Source organism: Myxocyprinus asiaticus, chromosome 15 (genome assembly GCF_019703515.2).
Source record: "Myxocyprinus asiaticus isolate MX2 ecotype Aquarium Trade chromosome 15, UBuf_Myxa_2, whole genome shotgun sequence".
Taxonomy (NCBI): Eukaryota; Metazoa; Chordata; class Actinopteri; order Cypriniformes; family Catostomidae; genus Myxocyprinus; species Myxocyprinus asiaticus.
In genome coordinates, this window is record NC_059358.1 from 1,854,724 (window position 1) to 1,882,711 (window position 27,988).

The 27,988-nt window shown below is 39.1% G+C and overlaps 2 protein-coding genes across 4 annotated transcripts in view; one reads left to right on the forward strand and one right to left on the reverse strand.

The window, feature by feature from the left end:
* The window catches only part of LOC127453218 (E3 ubiquitin-protein ligase znrf2-like), a 425,349-nt gene that overhangs the window by 319,397 nt on the left and 77,964 nt on the right, over positions 1-27,988 (forward strand). The window lies entirely within an intron of this gene.
* On the reverse strand, positions 658-26,079 carry LOC127453148 (phosphatidylserine synthase 1-like). 3 transcript variants are annotated; one of them, XR_007899369.1, is made up of 14 exons: positions 25,694-26,079; positions 23,532-23,623; positions 23,339-23,383; positions 21,336-21,460; positions 19,036-19,194; positions 18,803-18,954; positions 18,564-18,705; positions 13,558-13,670; positions 13,154-13,219; positions 12,310-12,409; positions 8,640-8,708; positions 8,144-8,210; positions 5,269-5,461; positions 658-4,969 (listed from the first exon to the last, which is right to left on the reverse strand). XR_007899369.1 is itself a non-coding variant. In XM_051719338.1 (13 exons), the coding sequence occupies exons 1-13, from the start codon at positions 25,816-25,818 to the stop codon at positions 5,370-5,372; spliced, it is 1,347 nt and encodes a 448-aa protein (XP_051575298.1). In that variant the 5' UTR covers positions 25,819-26,079; the 3' UTR covers positions 658-5,369. The 3 variants fall into 3 exon arrangements, 1 of the variants encoding a protein (XP_051575298.1); XR_007899368.1 differs by having other exon boundaries at positions 658-4,491; positions 4,664-5,461; XM_051719338.1 differs by having other exon boundaries at positions 658-5,461.

Sequence of the window (27,988 nt, forward strand, 5' to 3'; positions counted from 1 at the left end):
ATGACCTTTAATAACTCTTGTATCTAGTCATTACTTAATACAATTTTATGGAATTCTATTATGAAACTGAAATGCTACTTTTAACATTTTAAAATAATTTTGAGTGTAAGACATCAACTTACTAGAGAGTCATACTGCTAATAAAAGCATTCTGAATAGTTGATTTAAGTTCAAAAATAACTTTTGTCAGTCAGATCAAATAATGAGTCAAAACAGATTTTAAAAATCTGATTTTACTTCTGGTTCATTTGTCACACTGGAAATGGAACATTGATCACATTCAACATTTTCATGCATTCTTCATTTGAAAATTAGTTACAATAACCATTTTTATTTCCAAGATGATGCAATGTCGTAAGATCATGTGAAAGCAATGCAGCAAACTACCCTTCAAAATGTTTTTCGTTGAATGACGCATAGTTTCACATACTATTTTTAAAAATAGTAGGCAGTGTTCAATTTGACTATGTTTGGAACAGAATGCTACCTTACTACTTACTGAATACTGCACAGTGTACACTGCATACTGCCTACTATTCTACTAGTTTTGGTTGATTGGCAGCGATTGTTGCATCACACATACACTTTGGCTTTCAGTATGTAGTGAAAGCAGCGTTTGCTTTTGATTTGCTATAACAAAGGCAAAAAGCATGGAAATTCTTTGCAGTCACATTGTGCCATTCTTTATTGAAAACTAAAAGTATTAATTACTGAAAAGACAAACACTGATTACTTTACAATTTATGGGAAATGTACAAATCAGAATAGAGACAGGCATGTAATGTTTAACAGCAGCTGTACAGAGAAACACACACACAAATAACACATAAAACATAAAAACATAATCTCTTACAAAGTGTTTTGTCCAATGGATTTGTAGCATTACTTCCAAAACACAACATGAGGTGAGCAGATCATCATTAATACAGACCTGACGAAAAGCATATCCTCGGAATGCTTGGAAATTGCAGGACACTGTATTGTGAACACAAGTAATCAACCGATAAATCAGCCGATATTTTGAGATTCTAGACATTGGCAAAATAATTTTGCCTCTGCGACTCAAAAAATTTCATTTCAGCGTCTATTTGTACATCTTTTATTTTTATTTTTTTATTTGGAATGCCCAATTCCCAATGCGCTCTAAGTCCTCGTGGTGGCGTAGTGACTGGCCTCAATCCGGGTGGCGGAGGACGAATCTCAGTTGCCTCCGCGTCTGAGACCGTCAATCCGTGCATCTTATCACGTGGCTTGTTGAGCGCGTTACCACGCAGACATAGCGCGTGTGGAGGCTTCACGCTATTCTCCACAGCATCCACACACAACTCACCACACGCCCCACTGAGAGCGAGAACCACATTATAGCGACCACGAGAAGGTTACCCCATGTGACTCTACCTTCCCTAGCAGCCGGGCCAATTTGGTTGCTTAGGAGACCTGGCTGGAGTCACTCAGCACGCCCTGGATTGGAACTCGCGAATCCAGGTGTGGTAGCTATTTGTACATCTTAACTGCTAGAATTAAATTGTATTAGTCTGTATCACATATACAGTGTCCACAAAAAGAAATTCACTTAAGGCACACTTTAAAATGTCTGGCTGTCATTGCAATAGATAACAAAAAATATGAAAGCAAGTTCCATTTATTTTTAAAGAACAGTGGCACAAGCGCACTTTTAATCTAAACATTTCACAAAAAGACATTTGTTAGGTTTGAAATGATAAAACTATAGATACAGCATTGAAATGAAGATAAAAAGTATTGTGTTTGTTAAACGTTAGTGGAACATGTTGATAGATAATGTGCTGAACTACACTTGTTGCACTGAATTCATACAAAGACATTCATACATTTTTAAGAGTGACTTAAGTGTCCAAATAATTCTGGGCCCCATTGAACTGAAAAAAAAAAAAAAAAAAAAAAATCACACAAATGCACACACAAAATCAAAGCAATAAACGTAACAGTTTAGTTCGTAAAAAAAAAAAAAAAAAAGAAACATGCATGCAGGCACACATTTGTTCTGTATTAAACGGATACATCTTTGTCTAAAAGGCTTAAATACTGGTTTAAAGGTGCGTGGTGAGACCAGGAACATTTCAAACATTACACACACAAACTCACATCAGAGGTGATATCGATAAAACTTCTCTTGCAAGATGCCACGTAGATGATATTTTCACAGACATGCAGAACTGATCCCCTCTCCAGTCCGTTCAGTAAAAATGACAGCAGCTGTTGAATAATCACTTGAGGCATAAACTATGAATTCACTAAAAATAAAAATCTCACACATTAAAACATCCTGTTTCAAGTACAACATGAGTGGAGCCACTACCAGTCTAAAAAGAGCTCAGAATCATGTGCTTCTCTGAAATCTAGGACAATACCTCACTTTCATTCAAATCCTTCCACAGCAGCTTAACCTGGTAACATTCAACTAAAGTCATGAACAGCTTCAGTCTGGATAATATACACAGGAACAATCGGCCTTTCTATTTATAAATGTTCAATTCAGAGCCCCTTTAGAGGAAAGGGAGGGAATTTATTTTCTGAAATAGTTTTATGTTCCCTCGCAACAGCTTTATCCATACCCTACAAAAATTAACCATGGTTTTACTATAGTAACCATGGTAAAACAATGGTATTTGTGGTAAAACCATAGTAACCACAAATTTCCCATGGTGTTACAACAGAAACCATATTTTAACCGTGACTTTTGTAGTAAAACCATATTAATAATAGGAAAACCAAAGCAATGGTAATAAAAATCAATCCTTCTGCCCCACAAAAAACACCATGGTTAATTTTTGGGGGGAAAAAGGTTACTACAGTTATTGTTACTGCAATTTTACTCTAGTGAAACCATGGATAATTTCTGTAAGAATTTTATTTTTTTCTGGCTGGAAACCATGGTTTTTAAAAACCGTGGCACTTGTAACAAACTAACCATTGTGTTACTTAATTCAAACTGTAGCAACCATGTTTTTTGGCTAGTTTTGGTTTTTCCATGGTTTTACCATAAATATTATGGTTGAAATTTGGTTACTGTAGTAAAACAACAAGCCCTATTTAGGGCTGCAACTAACGATTATTTTGAAAATCGATTAATCTTCGATTATTTCGACGATTAATCTTCGATTATTTCTTCGATTAATCGAATAAAAAAACTGGGTTTTTTTTCCCCCTGTATTTTATTCAAATATGATATAATAAAAAACTGAAATGATAAAATGCGTAAGGATTTGGTTCGATTTACAATACTAAATTCACTATTCTATACACATGAAACTTTGAACAAAGCCTGAATCATGAAAAATTTTAATTTAATTATTATTATTAATTTCAGGACATATGCAAAACAGTTCCTTTCATTAATTGTTAAACTTAACAGAAAGTACTGTTCATTAAAGAGTAAAATGATCCATCAATGATCCACCTAGCAGAGGGCAATGCTGACACCAGAATAGGAATATTAATAATTCTGCACAGCTGAAAAATGCAATTATATTAGATGCATATGTTAGATACTTGTACACTGGCACTGAATATTTACATTTTAAGTATTTTAAATTAATACTGTAGGTTTTAAAATAGCATTGTCACTGATTACATTTGTCTAAACTATTCTTTTCAAAAATACGTGCAAGCTTATCCAGTAATGTTTGCCATTGTATAAATTTACTGGTGAAATCATTACATTTGGCAATATTAGGACTACCAAATATAAGGACTCTTAGGAATATTGTACATTATATTCAGCATTACATACAGTTTAATATTGTACAATCACCTGTAAATTGAAGTCTCATTCCGGTACTCATTGTATTACATGCGCTGACAGTGTGAGGAGAAACCATCTGACATAATTGGTGTAAGAACGTGCATGTTAACGCACTCTATGGCTAATTTTAGTAAGAGATGGAGAAAGCTATTGCGAGGGAACCCATAATAATTATGAGGGAATGCAAAACTTAAATTCCCTCCCTGTCCCCAAAGGGGCTCCGTAGTTTAAAGTCAACATCAAATGACGTTCACAACCCATTTCACTTCCGTAATCGAAGCATAAGGTTTTAGCTGGTTAGTATGAACTAGTCAGGTGCCGTAACTATGCCATTATGGGCGCAAAATGCACTGGACGACCATTCAAAAGTAGCCGTGTATTCGGACAAAATGAAACTGCTTGCAGGCAACGAATAAATCCTAAATGTTTAGCCCTATTATAGTAGATGTTTAACCAGTGCAGTGCAATTTCAGTTATTACATAACAGATAATGAACAATCAGCCAGGCATTATTGCAAACTAAAATAATACAGACTGGCTGACACATTTTGCGATAATGGCCGTCTGACTGTACATTTTACCACTTGTTACATGGATATTTACCAAATAAATATTGAAATGGAAATGATTTACTGATTCGAGTTGAAATTATGTTATTCTGCAAGAAGAAAGAGACTGCAGAGTCTCCAGAAACAGCTGAATTCCACCTCTGGTTTGCGTCTGGTTTTCTGTTGGTGTTTATTTTGTGAAAATGAAAATCTGACTACTCATTATCCTGCTTATTACAAGACGACTTGCCAAATAAATAAACAAGTGGAAATTATGTTATTATGTGAGAAGAAAGAGACTGCAGAGTCTCCAGAAACAGCTGAATTCCACCTCTGGATATCTGTTGGTGTTTATTTTTAAAAAATGACCATCTGACTGCTCATTATCCTGCTTATTACATGACTACTTGAGTGATACGAGATGTTCGCTCATTATTAAGACATGTCAGACCACTGAATGGTGCGACTGACCAATCAGAACAGAGTATTCCAGAGAGCTGTGTAAATTCTTGTAAATGATTAAAGGCAAACATTTTATTTTGATTTAGAATATCATGCATCATATGGAAGTAAACAAGAGTTCATTTTCATTTCATGTTGACTTGAAACAACATGATCAGACATCACTTGAGAACACCTGTAGAAACATTTTGATATTAGTGACATAATTTGAAATCAGTTGCATATAATACACGGTTGAAAAACAAACTGTGACGTAAAATACTTTGAACACAGTACTGTTAGTAGCAAACACGCATGAGCCACACATGCTACTAAAACACAAATATAATACAGCACTGTGTCAGGATTAAATGTGTTAACCAGGCTGTGTAGTTGTTAACAGTGAAAACGGGCTCATTATCTGATGGTATTCCAGACGGTATTCCAGACTGCTCGGTGTTTGAAATATCTGGACCAAACCTGAGACCATCTCACCTTCTGTAAACAGTCATGTGGTGTTCCCTCCATTGACAGGAGTAATTCAAATGTGCAAAAGTTCTCTCTTCTTTCACCCTGTGGAGGGCACCGTAAATGACTTATTTCTCCATGCCGTTGATGGGTTTGACTTTTCCAGAGTCCTGTCCTTTCCTTCTAGAAGGTGAAGTTGTGCTAGACATCTCAAACTCCCCTATGAAGACAGCACAGAATCTCTATTACAAATCAATATAAAATGTTGCCGCTATTACACTTGATTTCATGCAGAAAGTTCAGTTTATCTAAAACCCAAAATCATATTTTCAAAATAGCATACTATTACTCTTCTTAATATTATTAGCTCCTCATCCTTAGGGCATGTCCCAAGAAACTTTAAACTGGCAGTTTTCAAACCGCTTTTCAAGAAATCACAGTTTGATTCAGGAGAATCGGCTAATTATAGACCGATTTCAAATCTCCCATTTATGTCGGAAATACTAGAACAGGTAGTGTCTTCCTAACTATGTGCATTTATACAGAGAAATGGTATATATGAAGAATTTCAGTCAGGTTTTAGGCCCCATCACAGTACAGAGACTTCACTAATCAGAGTTGCATAATGACTTGCTCTTATCATCTGATCGCGGCTGCATTTCACTTCTAGTGCTTTTAGATCTTAGTGCTGCCTTTGACACGATAGATCATGACATTCTCTTGAATAGGCTGGAGAATTATGTTGGCATTAGTGGACTTGCATTAGCATGGTTTAGGTCCTATTTAGCAGACCGCTACCACTTTGTATGTGTAAATGAGGAACTATCAGATCAAATTAAAGTTAAGTATGGCGTGCCACAGGGATCAGTTTTAGGGCCTCTGCTTTTCTCCTTATACATGCTTCCCCTGGGAGATATTATCAGGAATCGTGGAATTCATTTTCACTGTTATGCAGACAATATCCAACTTTATATTTCTTCAAAACCCAATGAAATTTCACAATTTCCAAATTAACAGAGTGTGTAAATGATATCAAAGATTGGATGGCTAGAAAATTCCTTCTACTCAATTCCGATAAAACAGAGGTACTAATTACTGGAACAAAAATCTAAAAAAATAAGATGCTAAAATATAATCTGACTCTCGATGGATGTACCGTAACATCAACTTCTACAGCAAAAAATGTAGGTATTATATTTGATAGCAATTTGACACATGCTCTCTGTTGCTGATGCTGAAAAACGAATTAATGCGTTAATGACCTCAAGACTAGATTATTGTAATGCATTACTAAGTGAATGTCCTGCAGGTTTAATAAATAAACTTCATTTGGTTCAAAATGCAGCAGCGAGAGTGCTGACTAGAACCAAGAAACATGATCATATCAGCCCTATTTTATCATCGTTACATTGGCTACCTATTAAGTTTTGTATTCATTTTAAAATTCTGTTAATTACTTACAAAGCTTTGAATGGTTTAGCTCCAAAGTTCTTAAGTGACATTCTGCCATGCTATATTCCATCATGCTCACTACGATCGCAAAACTCCATGCAAATTTTCTGCATGCATTGTTGAAATTTTCAACAACCAGATGAAGTTCAAATTAGCATACTACTATTCTATTTCTACAGTATGTACTATATACTGTAGTCTGTGTATACTACACAAATATTCTGAATGCAACACCTGGATGATGTTCAAATTAGCATACTACTATTTTATGCATACCACTGGAGTTTATACAAAGTATACTGCGCAAAATATGATGTTTTTCTGTATGCAAAGAATACCTGGATGTTCAAAATCGCTAGTGACAGTTCTGCAGTATGCAGCATGTACATTTGCATAGCACGGGCTGAATTTGGTATCTGTCTATGGCAGAACTAGTAAGATTAGTATGGTAGTATGCAATTCCAAACTCAGATATGCACATTTTTATAAGCCAGATGAAGTTCAAAATAGCATACTGCCATACTAGGCATACTATTTCTACAGTTTGTACTGTACTAGACTGTGTGTAGTATGCAAATATTCTGAATGCATAAAACAACCGGATGATTTTAAAGATAGCATACTACCATAATACGCATACCATAGGAGTTTATAGTGTGTATACTGCACATAGTATGTGAATTGCTTTCTACCATGCTAGTGACAGTTCTGCAGTATGCCGCATGTATATTTGCATAGCATGCACATTTTCATAGAACCAGATGATGTTCAAAATAGCATACTATCATCCTATGCAATCTATTTCTACAGTTCTTCTATAGTATGCAAATAATGTGAATGCATAAAACACCCGGATGATGTTAAAATGAGCATACTGCCATTTCTGTAGTTGATACTGTGTATATTGTGCATAGTATGTGAATTTTCTGTATGCATAGACAGCTGGATGATGTATAAAAAGTTTTGCAGCACATGAATACTGTGAATTGCATGCAACTATTCTGTACCCACATAATACCCAGATGTTCAAAATAGCATACTAGCATACAACTCATAATTTCTTTGCAGCACATGTGCATAATATGCAATACTCTATGAAAAGAATACTTGGATGTTCAAAATAGCATACTACATTACTACTAGTTATGCAGCATGTATACTGTGCATAGTATGCAAAGTTTATGCACAAACAGAACCAGATGTTCAGTAATAGTATATCTATTGTGCATTGTATATAAATTGTTTGCATGCAAACTGACCTACAAAAATGTGCACAGTATACACACTATATACTGCAGCAACATCACCAATATCTGGGCTTGCACACTGGTTAATCATGCATGTTCTGCTAATTCACCACAAGAGGTCATAACCCTACAGGCTATACTCCAGAAATAAACACTCATCAGTAACCATCAAAAATCCAAACAAACAAATGATTATTCGTTACCTTTGCATTCAGACACACTGTCAGCTGCCATCTCAGCGTAAACACTGTCTTCGCACTCCGAGAAGCTCTGTGAAAATCAAAACAACATTTTTCTTATGTTCCACAGAAAAAACAACAACAACATAGAGGTTTGGAAAGACATGAGGGTGAGTAAATAATGACAGTTTCATGTTTTGTTGAACTAGGGGGCGACTGTGGCTCAGGTGGTTGAGCGGGTTGGCCACTAATCGCAGGGTTGGTGATTCAATTCCCGGCCCACATGACTCCACATGCTGAAGTGTCCTTGGGCAAGACACTGAACCCCAAGTTGCTCCCAATGGCAGGCTAGTGCCTTGCATGGCAGCTCTGCCGTCATTGGTGTGTGTGTGTGTGTGTATGTGTGTGTGTGTGTGTGTGTGTGAGTGGGTGAATGAGTCACAGTGTAAAGCACTTTGGAACCGCTAAGGTTAAAAAAAAAGCACTATATATGTGCAGACCATTTTCATTTCAAACACACCTTCTCTCTGGGTCCATAGTTCTCAGCATACCAGACCATCACATAGAGACAGAGGAATGTGATGAAAGCCTACAGAGATGAGAGAGACAAAGACTCAAATCCACCATCAGCAACTTTTACAGTGTCCACACAAAACCCTTTCTGAAGAGAATGTTTAGAGGAAATTCTACCCTGACCTAAAACAAAAACTGTTTCCTCTTTCTGTGTAATGTCAGAGGACCATGAGATATTTTAAGAGTTTGTGAGTTTTGTGGATTTTAGATCGTGTCTGTTAGCTTTGTGGTCATCTATATGCTAGTGTATACCATTAATGTATACATAAGAGGTAGACCGATATATCGTTTTTTCACCGTTCAATCGCTTTGCATTTTCATCAGTTATCTGCAAATATGTATGCCCATTGTCATAAGGCGCTACATTTACTTGAGTACATTTTTGGAGAGAATGTACTTTTATGAGTATATTTAATGGCGAGTACTTTTTACTCTTACTCGAGTAAAAAAAAAAAAAAAAAAGACTTTTACTTCGTTACAATGAGTGACGTTCCTATCATTACATTACTGGTTTTAATTGAATAAGTGTTAATAAATGCATAATTGGAGTGAACTGGAGACCAGTCCATCACTGCAGCAGCAGCAAGTGCTCAAAACAAACCCTTTTGTCACGCAATGCCTTCATTTTACACCAAGACAAGCAGATATTTCAAGATTAAAATTGCAGCGTGGTAAGTTTTGGCGATTACGATCCGTCATGGTCGTTTTCAGGGTGATTCTGTAACTATGGGCTCTTATGACCTTGGTTAATAAGTATACATTTTATATCAATGCTGCAATATATCAGTGCTGACTGTATAAATCCATGTAAACATCGTAAACGTAAGTGTAAATGTCTTTTGCTCAAACTGTGTATTTGCGTGTGCAATGCATTTCTGCATTTGACAGATGTGGCACATTTTTCTTATGGACATCAGAGAACAAGCTCTGAAACACACTTCAAAACACAGAGATAAGCTGCAGTTTACCGTAAGTGTACGTAACTAATAATCTAAGTTCTTTGGACACTAAAAACACTGTTACTACACTGAACTAAGAATACAATCAGGACTTTAAAAAGCAACAGGACTTTTGAAACAGCGACAGTAGGAATAATTAAAGGATGATCTTGCTTCGCTTAATTCAGCATTATATAATGTGGGACATTGTTCACATTTTTCACTATAATGATGACTAAGAACTGGTTTCCAAACTTCTCTTCTTATTGACAGAGTCATCCAAATCTGACAAGCATCCTTAAAGTGATAGTTCAGCCATAAATTCATGTTCTTCTGTCATCATTTCCCCACCCTCATGTTGTTCCAAACCCGACTTTCTGTATTTTGTGAAACCCGAAAGATGTTAGACAGAATTTTAGGGACTGACAGTCTCATTCCCTTTTAAAATATAGAGGGAAAAAATAATGCAGTAAAAGTAAATGGTGACAAAGGATAACATTCTGTCTGATATCTTCTTAACTGTGTACCAGAAAGAAAGTCATCTGGTTTGCAACAACATGAGGGTGTATGATGACAATTTCCATTATTAATAATAATAATTATTATTATGTAATACATGTTAAATGTGTATTATGTAAAGGAATAATTGGGAGTAAACGTCCATTATGTTTTATGTGGAAGTAACTAGTTACTCACTACTTGAGTATTCTTTTAATTGGATACTTTTACTCGAGTAATTTTTAACATTACTACTTTTAATTCTACTTGAGTAATTAATTTTTTTTTCTCCCCAATTTGTTATGCCCAATTCCCAATGCGCTCTAAGTCCTCGTGGTGGAGTAGTGACTCGCCTCAATCCGGGTGGTGGAAGACGAATCTCAGTTGCCTCCGTGTCTGAGACCGTCAATCCGCGCATCTTATCACGTGGCTTGTTGAGCACGTTACCGCGGAGACGTAGCGCGTGTGGAGGCTTCACGCTATTCTCAGCAGCATCCACGCACAACTCACCATGCGCCCCACCGAGAGCGAGAACCACATTATAGAGACCATGAGGAGGTTACCCCATGTGACTCTACCCTCCCTAGCAACCGGGCCAATTTGGTTGCTTAGGAGACCTGACTGGAGTCACTCAGCACGCCCTGGATTCAAACTCATGACTCAAGGTGTGTAGTCAGCGTCAATAATATTTTTTAAATAATTGTACTTTTAGTTGAGTAAAGATTTTGGCTACTCTACCCACCTCTGCCCATAGTTTTTTTTTAACAATCAAGTGGGGATTTACTGTATCTAAATCTTTCATCACTGACTATATCCATCCATCTTTTAATCCTCATGTCAATGCATATTTTGTTATTTTGATTAATTAATCAAGTGTTCTGAGGGCATGCAAAGAAAAATGTGACTATGGATACTTGTTCTATCAGCACACATACAGTTGAGTCAGAAGTTTACATACATTTAGGTTGAAGTCATTAAAAAAAATTTTTTTATTGGGGCCTGGGTAGCTCAGTGGTAAAATACGCTGGCTACCACCCCTGGAGATCGCTAGTTCGCTAGTTTGAATCCAGGGCGTGCTGAGTGACTCCAGCCAAGTTTCCTAAGCAACCAAATTGGCCCGGTTGCTAGGGAGGGTAGAGTCACATGGGGTAACCTCCTCGTGGTCGCTATAATATGGTTCGTTCTCAGTGGGTGAGTTGAGCATGGTTGCCGCAGTGGATGGCGTGAAGTCTCCGTGGCAATGCGCTCAACAAGCCACGTGATAAGATGCACGGGTTGACGGTCTCAGACGCGGAAGCAACTGGGATTCGTCCTCGGCCACCCGGACTGAGGCGAATCACTAAGCAACCTTGAGGACTTAAAAGCACATCGGGAATTGGGCATTCCAAATTGGGAGAAAAAGGGGAAAAAATCCAACAACAAAAAAAAACTAAATTTTTTAACCCATCCACAGATTTAATATTATTTAATAGAAGTCGTTTAGGACATCATCTTTGTGCATGACATGAGTAATTTTTCCAGCAATTGTTTACAGACAGATTGATTCACTTTTAATTGACTATATCACAATTCCAGTGGGTCAGAAGTTCACATACACTAAGTTAACTGTGTCTTTAAGCAGCTTGGAAAATTCTAGCAAATGATGTCAAGACTTTAGACAATTAGCCAATTAGCTTCTGATAGGAGGTGTACTGAATTGGAGGTGTACCTGTGGATGTATTTTAAGGCCTACCTTCAAACTCAGTGTCTCTTTGCTTGACATAATGGGAAAATCTAAAGAAATCAGCCAAGACCTCAGAATAAAAAATGTGTGGACCTCCACAAGTCTGGTTCATCCTTGGGAGCAATTTCCAAACACCTGAAGGTACCACGCAAGTATAAACACCATGGCACCACGGTAAGATGGCTCTGTGGTCCCATGGTGTTTACATTTGCATACTATTGTTTTATTTTAATGACTTCAACCTAAGTGTACGTAAACTTCTGACTTCAATTGTAAATCTCCTGTGATGCATGAACACACATTGTTGGACATTGTTAGCAGACAAATTAAATAAACTAGTGAGAGTGTGAAAAATGTTTCGCAGGATATTACTTTAAAAACGTACTTTTTTAAAGAAACACCCGTAAATGGTTACTGCCACAAACAGCTCTATGTAAAGAAACAGCGTGTGAACTCACCAAACAAAGGAGCCACGAAATCACATACAGGATCTGCGTCTTGGAAAACAAGTCCTGTCCAAATTTAATACAGGCCAACGCCTCCAAAAATGCAATTGCCCTGTAAGAAAGGGGAAAAAAGTTGATGTTAACAAAAAAAAAAATGTTCGGCCTACATAATGTGCCATTGTTGAATTAGCAGCATGACCTAAAATGATTGTGACACCTCTGATGTAAATGTTTGATGAAGTCTCGATTAAATCTAACCTACATGCTTAGAAAGAGTTTGACACGAGACAACTTTGAACTGCACAAAATGTAGGTCATTGTCTCATTATATACCAGTTAACCAAATAAGAGAAATAACAATGCACAACAATGCATACTGTGGAGCCCGAGCGTGCAGAGGGTTTGTGGTTAAACATTTGGACAGCAGCATTTACACAGCTCATCTACTGCCTGCAAACCTTTCAACTGCACCAACGTGCAGCCGACCTCAAACTGCGCTGTTACACATGCAAAAACGCTCAATGTGTGAGAGAAGTCAAAAGCATCGGTACATCGGCACCACATTGAATATACTGGTTCCCCAAAGACTTGTATTAAAAACGGACCAGGGATATCTCCGGTACAGAACATCGTAGAGACATGGGGGTTGGCTATTTTGACACGGGCTAGCGTGAAGTCTTTCGGTATCACCCTGGCAACTACCTGCCATGCCATAGCAACCATCCAGAGCGCCCTAGCAACCATACAGCAACATAACCCAGCCATATCTATGTACCAGAACATAGTAGAGACATGGAGGTGGGCTTGAGGCCAGAGTGGCACTGTGCGCATGCAACATTTGCCATTATAGACTCACCCAAACACCCAGCATTGCGTCCCGACCCGCTTGCACTGTGTATCCGTGAGGTACGCATAATACTGTCTGTAAAGCAGAGGGAAAGATTAGATTGGTTCAGACTAATTGAATGAATAATTAAAAGTCAACAAGAAATTGATATTCTGATGAAAACAAAAAATGCTTGTTTTGCTCTGCCTCCGAAACATCTTTCCTTTCCGTATGACATCACCAAGCCCTCTTATTTTTCAACCCCTCCCCTCCAAACAGAACAAAGTGGTATGTAATGCCCACTTTTCTTGGTCAAATCCCCAAATTCCAAATGGATAAAATCAAATCCCACCTATACTTTCACTTAGAAATGCAAAATTGTTTCATATAGATTATAAATCAATCTAAATAAACTGATCTGATGCATCTCGTACCGTACAGTGGGCGCTGTGATGATTCCAACAAAGAGAATCCTGCACCAGCTGAGAGCATGGCATGCTGGGAACACAAAGATGTGCTTCAGGAAGAACGTGTTTAACTCAGTCAGCTAGAGAGAGAGAGAGAGAGAGAGAGAGGAGAGAGAGACCTAGAGTTTACATTGGATATCAAGTGGTGACCCAGCAGAGAACTAAAATTGTTTATCAATTAAAAATAACAAATTTGTCTTTAAATCAAACAATGAAATGCACTAATACTACCATATGCAACATAGGCATAATCTGACATAGGCTGAATAGGAAGTGTCAATTTTGTAAATGCATCAAAATTAATTTACCTCAAAATATAGTGAAGTTCGATTGGACGCACAGCCTTTAACGTCAAAAAACAAAGATCTACTAAATGTTTTTCTCATTCCAATTAAAAGTTGATAAGTCTACTTACTTCGCTGTCCTATTCCTACCATTGCACAATCATGGTTAGATGCATTTTATCATTTGCATTTAGCATGATTTTCTTTGTGAAGTGGTAATGGAGTGTCCGCTCACAGACCCCTGCATCTCCCCTCCTACAAACTCTTATTTCAAAGACATTTAAATAGTATTTAAAGGGCCCTGAATAGGGAGCAGTGAGGAGTGGAGCCCTCTGCTTGAACAATAGCACATGAAGAGCGCTTTCATCACCATGGCAGCCAGTCAGGGGTGAGGGGGATTCTGGTCTGCTTTCTAATGACATCATCTTCTTCATATACTCTCTAGATGATTCTCACGTGTATGGCAGATAGAAGTGGGCGATATAGCTAAAACAGTAAGATGTTTTTGACGATATTCAATATATCTGAACTCTGAAATTACTTAAAAAGGTAGGTGTTTTTTGTTGTTGTTTTTTTTACAATAAGAGGAACCATCATTTCAACCAAACAGCCATTGTTGCAAAGTAGATCAAAATGTTTAATGTAAGAGGATAAATACAGTCAAAATCTAGTTTTCCACATAGTTTTCCACTAAGTAAACACAAGAACTACATTTAATAATTCTCATTTGTACACACCATTTTCATAATACATACAGTAGAAGTACATAATTACCTACATAAGTTTTTACTAAAACATTTTATGATATACAGTATATATATATATATATATATATATATATATATATATATATATATATATATATATATATATCACACACACTGGTGGCCAAAAGTTTGGAATAATGTACAGATTTTGCTCTTATGGAAAGAAATTGTTACTTTTAATCACCGAAGTGTCATTCAGCTGATCACAATGTACAGTCAGGACATTAATAACGTGATAAATTACTATTATAATTAGAAAAAACTACTTCAAAGAGTTGTCATCATAAAATCCTCCACGTGCAGCAATGACAGCTTTGCAGATCCTTGTTATTCTAGCTGTCAGTTTGTCCAGATACTCAGGTGACATTTCACCCCACACTTCCTGTAGCACTTGCCATAGATGTGACTGTCTTGTCGGGCACTTCTCACGCACCTTACAGTCTAGCTGATCCCACAAAAGCTCAATGGGGTTAAGATCCATAACACTCTTTTCCAATTATCTGTTGTCCAATGTCTGTGTTTCTTTGCCCACTCGAACCTTTTCAAAAGTGGCTTTTTCTTTGCAATTCTTCCCATAAGGCCTGCACCCCTGAGTCTTCTCTTTACTGTTGTACATGAAACTGGTGTTGAGCGGGTAGAATTCAATGAAGCTGTCAGCTGAGGACATGTGAGGCGTCTATTTCTCAAACTAGAGACTCTGATGTACTTATCCTCTTGTTTAGTTGTACATCTGGTCTTCCACATCTCTTTCTGTCCTTGTTAGAGCCAGTTGATCTTTATCTTTGAAGACTGTAGTGTACACCTTTGTATGAAATCTCAAGCATTGTATAGCCTTCATTCCTCAAAACAATGATTGACTGATGAGTTTCTAGAGAAAGCGGTTTCTTTCTTTTTTCTCCCCTTTTCTTGCCAATTTGGAATGCCCAATTCCCAATGTACTCTAAGTCCTCGTGGTGGCGTAGTGACTCGCCTCAATCCGGGTGGCGGAGGACAAATCTCAGTTGCCTCCGCGTCTGAGACCGTCAATCCGCACATCTTATCACGTGGCTTGTTGAGCGCGTTACCACGGAGACGTAGCGCGTATGGAGGCTTCACGCTATTATCCACAGCATCCACGCACAACTCACCACGCGCCCCACCGAGAGCGAGAACCACATTATAGTGACCACAAGGAGGTTACCCCATGTGACTCTACCCTCCCTAGCAACCGGGGCCAATTCGGTTGCTTAGGAGACCTGGCTGGAGTCACTCAGCACACCCTGGATTCGAACTCGCGACTCCAGGGGTGATAGTCAGCGTCAATATTCGCTGAGCTACCCAGGCCGCCCAAGCTGTTTCTTTTTGCCATTTTTGACCTAATATTGACCTTAAGACATGCCAGTCTATTGCATACTGTTGACAACTCAAAAACAAACTCAAAGACAATGTTAAGCTTCATTTAACGAACCAAATAGCTTTCAGCAGAGTTTGATATAACGGCAAGTAATTTTCTATTACCAAATGGTCAATTTAGCATGATTACTCAAGGATAAGGTGTTGGAGTGATGACTGCTGTCTAGATTTGATCACAAATGACTTTTTTCAAATAGTGATGGTGCTGTTTTTTACATCAGTAATGTCCTGACTATACTTTGTGATCAGCTGAATGCCACTTTGGTGAACTAAAGTACCAGTTTCCTTCCAAAATAGCCAAATCTGTACTTTATTCCAAACTTTTGGCTGCCAGTGTACATTCGTGCTACAAGATGCATTCCTTATGTGCTCCTGTATACGTGTTTATATTACTTTATTACCCGATGAGGTTTCAGAGCTGGAGCAAGAGAGCCTAGTTTATGGTTTTATTATTGTTCCAAGTAATGTACACATGATGTCTATAAACACAGGATATGTCTATTACATCTATGTTCATATCTTGCTGAGATCAGGAAATCTATGAGTTCTTTGCAAAGATATTTGTATGAGTGTATCTGTAGATTACCTTTTCCATTCAACCGCAGTTTTCGCACTTCAATAGGTCACAACAATATGACTTGACACCTTGAATTACAACTTAACCTTGTGCAGAACTGTCTGTGCCTAAAAAGGAAGTGCTTTCTGGCACAATCTCAAGAGGTTATAAAGACCTTAACGAATCTTTTGGTGTCACACTATCACCTCAGCGCTCTGGCTCTTCGCATCTGATCTCCAACTTTGAGGCCTCATCTCGACTCATTCTGTACTTTATCTTTTTTCCATTTACTTACTTAGTTCATTAGACAAAGACAAGACTTTGTGTTGTAAGGTTTATTCCAGGACTTATTCCTTGGGTATATCCTTAGGATATACCTACTTAACATTTATAATCAAACATTTATTTTCTGTATTATCACATTTATTCTCAGTATTCATTATTTAGTTTTTATTCATTTATTAATTTGTACAAATTAAAGTTGTTATTCCTTCTACAAATCATCTGATTTATTGAAGTCATTTCCATCTGATGGATCTCGCTGCATCAATTTATAATAAATATTTTATTATATAAATACTACATTTAACATAATTATTATAAATGTATTTTATATATCTATAAAAAGTCTCTGTGTGCCATTTATACACATATAAAATAGCACACAGAGACTTTTGTGAACATTTTTGAGTGGTGGCACAGACAAATTATTGAATCAACAGTGTTGAATTGATTCTTTGAAACAGTTCAAACTAATTCCTGGAATTTCTCCCAATTTGGAATGCCCAATTCCCACTACTTAGTAGGTCCTCATGGTGGCGCGGTTACTCACCTCAATCTGGGTGGCGGAGGACAAGTCTCAGTTGCCTCCGCTTCTGAGACCGTCAATCCGTGCATCTTATCACGTGACTCGTTGTGCATGACACCGCGGAGACTCACAGCATGTGGAGGCTCATGCTACTCTCCACGATCCACGCACAACTTACCACACGCCCCTTTGAGAGCGAGAACCACTAATCACGACCACGAGGAGGTTACCCCATGTGACTCTACCCTCCCTAGCAACCGGGCCAATTTGGTTGCTTAGGAGACCTGGCTGGAGTCACTCAGCACGCCCTGGATTCAAACTTGCAACTCCAGGGGTGATAGTCAGTGTCAATACTCGCTGAGCTACCCAGACCCCCCAAGCTGTTTCTTTTTTGCCATTTTTGACCTAATATTGACCTTAAGACATGCCAGTCTATTGCATACTGTGGCAACTCAAAAACAAACTCAAAGACAATGTTAAGCTTCATTTAACGAACCAAATATCTTTCAACTGTGTTTGATATAACGGCAAGTGATTTTCTAGTACCAAATGATCAATTTAGCATGATTACTCAAGGATAAGGTGTTGGAGTGATGGCGGCTGTCTAGATTTTATCAAAAATGACTTTTTTCAAATAGTGATGGTGCTGTTTTTTACATCAGTAATGTCCTGACTATACTCAGTGATCAGTTGAATGCCACTTTGATGAATTAAAGTACCAATTTCCTTCCGAAACAGCAAAATCTGTACTTTATTCCAAACTTTTGGCTGCCAGTGTACATTCGTGCTACAAGATGCATTCCTTATGTGCTCCTGTATATGTGTTTATATTACTTTATTACCCGATGAGGTTTCAGAGCTGGAGCAAAAGAGCCTAACAGCGTTTTTCTAACAATGTCTTCTTGATGCTCAGGGAAGGAATGTGAAATATATTGTGACGTTTCTATATATTGACCAGCCCTATCTGATTAGTCCTTTAAAATAGCTTGCTGTTTCAACTCAGTACCTTGCTAACAATCCTTTATTTCCAAGCAGACTGGTAAGAGTGGAAATTGTGCAAAGCCAGCCAATCAGATTAGAGCAGGTCAGATTTAGAAATTGAACATATTGCTGGCACTACCAATATACTGTGCAGCTCTACTTCGAAGTCAATCTGTTAGACTAACCTGCCAGATGATCATGAACAGATAGACTCCAGTGACTCTCTGGAAAGAAGACTTTGGATCGAACCAGCGCACGTATGTCCAGCTGGCAGGAGTGAACTGCAAAGCGGCACGTTTGATCTTCCCCGTGGTGCTGTGAATAGCTCTGAAGAAGAAACACAAGCGATTGTTCACTGTAAACACCACTGCTGCAATACTGTCTCAAAATCCAGTTTGATAGCACTGCTCAGTTCTGTTCTTACTTGATACTGGCCCAGTGATACGTTCGCATCTCAAGGAATCTGCAGACGGTCATTCCCAGCCAAATTCCCCCGCCGTTGCATAATAAAATATCCAGGATCACTTGATCCCACCAACACTCGGCGAAATTAGGAAGAAGATGCATGAAGAACAACTGCAAAGAGAAAAGTAGCCGTGTAGTACAATCCAGTCTTAAGTTAGGTTAGGTTAGTTTTGTGCCAGGTTACAGTCATACCTCCGTGAGCTCCCACGTGATGCTGATGGTCCAGCAGAGGCCGTAGCTGCGGATGAGTAGAGCTTTCATTCCCCAACCCCAGAAATGACTGAAGGCGAAGATGTCAAAGTGGCTGAGGATTCGCTCCCACGTGATCACGTGACAGTTCACTGCATACTCCTGTCACACATCACAACACCAGATCGCCGTTAGTAACATTATTAGCTGTTTTGTAGTCATAGCCGGATATATGGGGGGGCCTGGGTGGGTCCATTAGATTTTCTAGAAACCCCCCAAGAAACTTCTGAAGAGACAATTACCCCCCAAAGATCGCACCCTAGTACCAGCCCTGTTTGTAGTTCTCATTTTTTTAAGTTCTCAACTTTAACATTTTCTTAAATTTGCTAATATATTAAATATCCAAAATTAAAAATTAACATATATTCAAATATTCACATATGCATGAGCATTAAGTTGAAGCCCAAACCCGAGACCGTGTTACCCGACCCGACCAGTAACCTCAAATTTACTGTTTTCGCTTAAAAAAAAAAAAAAAAAGAAAAAAAGAAAAGAAAAACAGCATCTGTTCACACGTGAGTGAGAGTGAGTTTACAAAACAAGTTATATTTTAAAAATAAAATTATATACAGTACTGTGCAAAAGTTTTAGGCACTTGTGAAAAATGTTGCATAGTGAGGATGTCTTCAAAAATAATGACATAAATAGTTTTCATTTATCACTTAATGTCATACAAAGTCCAGTAAATATAACAAAGCTAAATCAATATTTGGTGTGACCACCTTTGCCTTTAAAACAGCCCCAATTCTCCTAGATACACCTGGATACAGTTTTTCTTGGTTGTTGGCAGATAGGATGTTCCAAGCTTCTTGGAGAATTCACCACAGTTCTTCTATCTATTTAGGCTGTCTCAATTGCTTCTGTCTCTTTATGTAATCTCAGACTGACACGATGTTCTGTGGGGACCATGACATCTGCTGCAGGGCTCCCTGTTCTTCTATTCTAATGTTTTCTATTTGCAAAAGTAATGTTTGGGAGTCTAACATTCATATTTCCTATTGACACACTAAAGCTGAAGATATAAATAACCATCTTAAGTCAAATGCTTTTGTGAAACATCTTAAGTGCCTAAAACTTTTGCACAGTACTGTATATTAACCAAATTTAGCCAAATATATATATACAGAACTGTGCAAAAATCTTAGGCACTTAAGATGTTTCACAAAAATATTTATCTTAAGATAGTTATGTAAATCTTCAGCTTTAGTGTGTCAATAGGAAATATACATTTTAGACTCCCAAACATTACTTTTGTAAATAGAATATAATAGAAGAACAGGGAGCCCTGCAACAGATAGCATGTCCCTCACAGAGCCCCCACTGAACATAGAGTCAGTCTGAGATTACATAAAGAGACAGAAGCAATTGAGACAGATTAAATAGATAGAAGAACAGGGAGCCCTGCAACAGATGGCATTGCCCCCACTGAACATAGAGTCAGTCTGAGATTACATAAAGAGACAGAAGCAATTGAGACAGCCTAAATAGATAGAAGAACAGGGAGCCCTGCAACAGATGGCATTGCCCCCACTGAACATAGAGTCAGTCTGAGATTACATAAAGAGACAGAAGCAATTGAGACAGCCGAAATAGATAGAAGAACAGGGAGCCCTGCAACAGATGTCATGGCCCCCACTGAACATAGAGTCAGTCTGAGATTACATAAAGAGACAGAAGCAATTGAGACAGCCTAAATAGATAGAACAGGGAGCCCTGCAACAGATATCATGGTCCCCACTGAACATAGAGTCAGTCTGAGATTACATAAAGAGACAGAAGCAATTGAGACAGATTAAATAGATAGAAGAACTGTGGTAAAATCTCCAAGAAGTTTGGAACATCCTATCTGCCAACAACCAAGAAAAACTGTGTCCAGGTGTATCTAGGAGAATTGGGGCTGTTTTAAAGGCAAAGGTGGTCACACCGAATATTGATTTAGCTTTTTTATGTTTACTGGACTTTGTATGACATTAAGTGATAAATGAAAACTATTTATGGCTATTTTTGAAGACATCCTCACTATGCAACATTTTTCACAAGTGCCTAAAACTTTTGCACAGTTCTGTATATATATACAGTATATGCACACATTAAAGAATAATATTATATTTTAAATAAATATAGCATAATTATATATATATATATATAGGGTGAGAAATAATTACAGAATTTTCATTTATGGGCAAACGTATCCCTAGAATTATTTATTAATGAAACCAGGTCAGATCTCTCCCGTCACTGACCATGATATCAGCTTCTCTTTTGGCGTAACGCAGATTTGGATCAAGCCAGTACATGAGTGACTTCACCTGCTCCCAGTTCAGGAAGATGATGAAGACAAGGAAGAGGAAGTACAGCACGCTCAGTCCTGCCACACAAGAACATGCATTTCACAGAAAGAGGAAGATGGAGAATCACTTTAACCTACTAAACCAACAAACCCATTAGATACGAGCACAGACAAGAAGATAAACAGTGACATCTGCACAATCTGTGGTTGAATTTATAAATGTTAAAAAAATGACAGACAGTCTATGATTATCATTAAACTTGCAAGATCTTTATAAACATTATGGCCCTTTCAAATTTGAAAATGGCAAACAAACATTTTGGTTGCACTTTATTTTACAGTACGTGTACTTTCAGTGTTCTTACCCAAAAAAGTACTGAGTAATATTAGGTAACTACATGTACTTAATATGGTGTGACGAGGTGGAAGGAGTGGCAGCGCCGTGAGGGTACACGGCCGGCGCTGAGATAAACTAATCAGCGGGAGAGGGAGATAAAGGGAAGCCAGAGATGCCAGTTCAAGAGAGAGAGCGAGACACACGCGGCCACTGTGTGTGTGTGTGTTTATGCTTGTTTTATGTTGTTTTAAGTTGAGTTTATGATATTAAAGTTTACGTTGACCTTGCCCATCCCTTACCCATTACACTGGTGCCGAAACCTGGGAAGGAGGAGGGATGTGCTGTCGTGGAGTCCTCACAGCTGCCGTCCGCCGGGGAATGGAGGAGTCGCTGCCGGCCGCCGGGGAACGGATGAGTCGCTGCCGGCCGCTGGGAGTCGGAGGAATCACTGCCGTCCGCCAGGAAGGGGAGGAGCTGTTCCATCTGCCAGGGTTTAATGGACTCACTGCCGTCCGCCTGGGGAGGAGCGGTTGTTGTCCGCCAGATGGCAGAGGAGTAGCTGAGGACCAGGTGACGGTGTGTCCGGGGACCAGCGAGTATGTTTTTCTCTCTCTCTCCTCTCTATCTGTGTCTCTCCCGCTCGCCCTTTCCCTCACACCTCTCCCTCCCCTCATCTCTCTACAGGTTCCCAGGAGGACCATCGGCTGGCAGAACGGCAGTGTCTCCCCTCCAGAGATGGGGGGGGGGGGGAGTAGGCCAGTCCGGATGGCACCCAGGCCTGAATCGGGCAGGGGATGAGTGTGACAAGGAGAGGAGGGTGGGCGCTGAGTCAACTAATCAGTGGGAGAGGGAGATAAAGGGAGCCAGAGACCCCAGTTCGAGAGAGAGAGAGACACACACATGGCCGCTGTGTGTGTGTTTATGTTTGTTTGAAGTTAAGTTTATGTCATTAAAGTTTACGTTGACTGTTCTGCCAGTTCCCACCTCCTCCTTGCCCATCCCTTACCCGTTACATATGGGTTAAGGATAGGGTTAGTACCTGGTAATTACTGTAGTTGTTATAATTATATAGTACGTAAATGTAGAACAGTTCTGTAAAATAAAGTGCTATCAACGTTTCAGTAGAGCAACCAACTGAAAATGTGAAGCATTTCGCCAAGCAGAAAACATAGCAGGTAGAATCTCACAAAAAGCATGTGCATGGTACCTTCACCCAAAAAAATCACAATATATTCTGCATATAGAAAATTAAGCCTATTTTTAGGACAATTAAGATGTTTTGCATGGACAAAAAAAAAAAAAAAGATAAATCAGCACAGATTCAAGGCAATACAACAACAATACCATGATTAATAACTACTTTAACATTTACATAACAAATTCATTTTTTCCCCATTACAGTTATGAGAATTTGGGGGAAAACTGCGCTCAGGTCATGAAAATAATGTCACAATGCATAACTGCACAATCCAATTGGCTTAATTTCCTTTAAGCAAAATATTATGTTATTTTTTTCTTTTGATGATGGGGTGAAATGTTCTTGACACATGTGGTACGATTCACCCAGCCAGACATCAAAAACAGATGTAAGAGAACAAAACTGATCGCGTCCCGCTCACCGAACACGATACGCCATATTGCTGGATGAGGTCTCGTGAACGGACCTGAAAAGAGATAAACAGGTTAAAGAGATATATCTCCTTTTGTGTTCCACAGAAGAAAGAGGTCACCCTGGACTGGACTGACACAAGGTTGAGTAAATGATGACAGAACTTTCATTTTGGGTGAACTATCCCTTTAAAAAACTCTTACCATTGGGGAAGGCGAGGACACTGATGACCAGGAAGAAGGAGATGACCAGGATCAGTCCCACCCAGAGGTTATTATCAGGGTTCAAATCATCTCTGTATTGGAAACATGATGTCAGACACACACAGCTACACCAGCACTCATCACAACCGGCTAATCATATTGTTCCTCTTTAGGCAGCATGAGGATTGACGCCTGAACCAGTAAATGCATGCAGTCTGACATGATAAATTACATGTCAAAGAATAAATGCAAGAGATTCCCTCAATAAAAGCTGTTGATGCTGTGTTCCACTCAACTCGGAAAGTCGGAATTTTCAACTTCCTACTAGAAGCGCAATGGAATGCCATTTGAAAGTCAGACATCCAACTTGGAAACTCGTGCGGAATCCTCAACTCTGATTTTGCCGAGATGCATGTGCATGACGTCGTAAAATGTCTGAACTCAGGAAAATGTTCAGAGTTAATGATAAACATAGACTTTTATCCACCAATGAGACAAAGTTCCTACATTACAAGATGATAAGACATCTCTAGCAACTGTTTGCAGAGACAGGTGTTCAAAACACAGTGAATTGTACTCTCTTATGATTCTTGTACAACTGTAGGACAAATGCAAGCACTGCAACATTTATAAGCAAATTTATACATTTGGTTGCTAGGAAATGTCTCTGTTGACATTCAAATACCTGCTAAGCTAATGGGAGCATTGGCGTTTTGCAGAGGATAAAGCTACAGACCAGGCTCCAAAAAGGGGCGGGAGCTCCAAACCTTCAGCAAAGATATAGAGAGCCCCTAACCTAACCCTTTCCCTAACCCTAACTGTGTATGGAAGAGTCACCCTCTTTTAGAGTTGGCCCAACACCCTTCTGGAGTACCTCTGCCCCTTTCTGGAGTTACCCCGCCCTCTTTTGGAGATTCTGCCCCATTTGGAGATTTCCAGGCTGCAGCTAAACCTACTTGGTTTTGCTTCCTTATGCATCATCTTTTGAGCATCTGGCAATGCCTTAATGGTCTTAAATCGACGATATCAAGTTGGAAAATTACACATTTGACTTTGAATGGTACACAGCACAAGTACACAGTCTTGCACCCAGTGGCGTAGCCAAGGATGGGCCAGAGTGGGCCTGGGCCCACCCAAATTAGACCCAAGCCCACCAAGAATATTAGAGATTATTGTATGACTTCAAATATATTTATAAAATAGTTTAAAAAATGCATAAATTCTGATTTCTGAAAGTGTGAAAGAACGGTTTGAATGCGCCGCCTCTCTGTTGTTAAGGGCAATTTGATTCAAAACAATTTGGCCCATCCATTTTTATTGAGGCCCATTCAAAAAGTAATTTCCTGCTTGCACCCATGTCTTTTTGCTTGATTTTCAAATACTTTTAGCATCAAATCAAAGTTTATAATGTTGTGATTCACCTCGTAGGTGGCTGGTTTGGTTCATGGCTTTCAACTCTTTTAATAAGCATTTAATGAAATCCCTATGGAAAAAAAAATGAATGGGAAAAATACTTCCAGTTGAAAAAGTGGGCGGGCACTGTTGCACTGTACTGCAATTCAGAGGTATGCGCTAAGAGGGGGAGGGGCATTTTCTTATTCTAGAGAGCAACTGATTGGACAAAAATATGTATACGCCCGTGAGTGCAAGATGATGTCATCAATATTTTGATTCGTTTTGCCGGGGGTAAAAAACATTACAAATATTTTGCATGCATACCTGATAAAAGTTTAAAAGTTTCTTTTGACAACTTTTAAGAGTAAACAAACATTAGATGACCCTCAAAGCTAACAGACAATAACAAAATGCCACAAAACTAAAATCCATTTTGATTTCATGGGGTCTTTAAAAAGTGTATGACCATTTTGGACACCCATAGCCCTGCTTTAGGCTAAGCGGTTTGGCTGGTCGCCCAGTCTGGTCAGCTGCGATGTTTGTAGGGAGTTTGGGCAATTTTCAGCTGGTCTGGCTGGTAGACCAGCATAGGCTGGTTTCAGCTGGTCTTTACAGCAGGGCGTAATGACAATGCACTAAAGCAGTAAACACATTCATTGATATTTTCCCCAAAAGGGTCATTTGTTGTTATAATAACACGGTGTCATTGCAACTCTTTGTTTCAATTCCAATGTCGCACATTCTCATTGTTGCGTCACTGTACTCACCGCGTGAATGCAAAGTACATCAGACTGAGCACGGTGCACGTGAGTAATGTGATTGTGTGCGGCTTGTAGAAGAAGTCGATGGTGATATCCTCCACTTGCTGCTCGTTTATCATGCGGAAATCCATTCTGTAATTCACATCATCTTTGCTCAGAGTCTACGAGCCGTACGCGGACGCTGTGTCTTAACCTTGATTACAAGTGCACTGTTGATGACAGCTCGCTCTTTGTGTTGTGCTGCGCGAGTGCAACCCCGATGATGACATGCATTTGTGCTGTCCTGCTCTGTACACGTCAAATGCATGCATCTCTGATCAGACACACTCAGGCGCTTTGAAAGAGCGATGCATGCATGGGACACAAAGATGGCAGACACTTGGGTCAAAACACATATTTCTTGCATTTCGATTGGTGTGCATGCACTTAAAGGCGTGTAGACGCTATGGAAAGCCGTCTGGGTCAAATGTGATAGTGTTTCTCGCGCGCTCAAGGTCAGTTTGTGTCTATGAAGGTAAAATAGTGCCTAAATGATTTGCATGCACAGACTAAGGTTTGTGAAAGTGTCAACTCAAATTGCAAGCGTAAAAACAAATTGCATGTGCACAGAACATTTCGTAAAGGTATAAATCAAGTTGCAAGCGTAAGAAAAAAGTATTAGCAATACTTTAACGCTTTGCATAAGTGTAATTCATGTGTTGTAATGAATTAACACAAAGTAAATTTGGTGTGTATTTTTCTGATTTCGTTTTTTTTTTTTTTTTTTTTTTTTGCACTTACACTTTTGGCACTATTTATGCGCCTAAACATGGCCAAAAACATTGCAAACCTGCAATCAGCGATATGCAAGCAAAGAAAGGGTGTCATGAACAGAAAATCGGATTGACCACGTAGAATCAGTCTGTATGTGTAAAATTAACTACTGCAAACATGTAAATGACTTGTGTCTGTGGCATAAATATTTTCCAGAAGTAATCCGATATACACTGTTTCGTCTTCCCTTTGTTGCACTCACACTTTTGGCACAAACTTCTCACTGGCAAGCACGAGGGGGAAGGCGGGTCTACCTGCTTCTAGTAACCAATCAAATGAGGTTTTCCTTGACCGGTTTACTCTGACCTCATTGGTTTAATAACGTGACAGACCGCTTGTTCTTCATATGGCTTAGCGTCATTCCTCTGGGTAGCTCTCCTCTCTTAAATATCAAACTGCACGCCCGGCCCCCAGTCGGGCTAATCAGCCAAGGAGAGGGATAAGTGCAGCAGGATGCGACAGTTCGAGAGAGAGCGAGCCACACGCATCTGCCGTGTGTGCGTTTGTGCTGTGTGTCTTTTTGTTTCATTAAATATTATTTTGACCGTTCAGCCGGTTCCCGCCTCCTCCTTTCCCATTTTAACCTTGATACATTGGTGCCGAAACCCGGGAAGGAGGAGGGATGCGCTGTCATGGAGTCCTCGCCACTGACTTGCCCTTTCCCTCTCCTCTTTTTTTTGTTTGTGTTTTTCCCTCCCCTCGTCCCCCTCCCCAGCTCCAGAGAGGTGGGGAAAAGCCTGCCGGCATGCGAGGCTAGAAGGGCAGTATATAGATAATGCTATTTCTGCAGTATATAGATAATGAGTGTGGTTCTTCAATACAAAACTGAACTCACAGTGAAATCAGAAACAGTAGGTTGACTTTTCTCTAGCTGAAATCGGTTTGTGCTTACTGAAATGTATAACACTGCTCCCAGTGGCCAAAGCGGGAAGTGTTGTGAGGCGTATGGGCACGTGTGAGCTCCATTTTCCGGAGTGAAATGTCCACAGAGGGGCGCCAAAAGTGAGTTGTGAAGTGAGTTGTTTTCAGCTTTACAGGCTGTTATACAGTGAAGAGGAATGCATATTTTGACAGCTGTAACCCCTAACCCAACCCTAAACCTAACCATCAGTGGAGTAAAAATATAATGTTAGAGGGGGAAAAAAGGCAACCTCTAAAAGAGAGGGTACTGGAACTTCCCGTGTGATCATGTCGACTGAACATCACATAGGCCAGTATTGTTGCCCTCGCCCTAAACAATAAACTATAATAATAATAAAAAACGCAAATTCTCTCTTTTTTTCTAAGCAGACCCATTATTTTTCTTTTTATTAAGAAAAGAGCATTTTGTATATCAAAATGTTTGGTGCCATCGTCGTTACTGATTTTCATATTTCTACAGCCATGTAACTTCACACCTCTTTGTGGTCTGCAGCTCTGAAGAAGGTTGCGGTTATAACTAAAAAAAAAAAAACCTCACATACAACGTGTTCACATGAGTGACAGCTG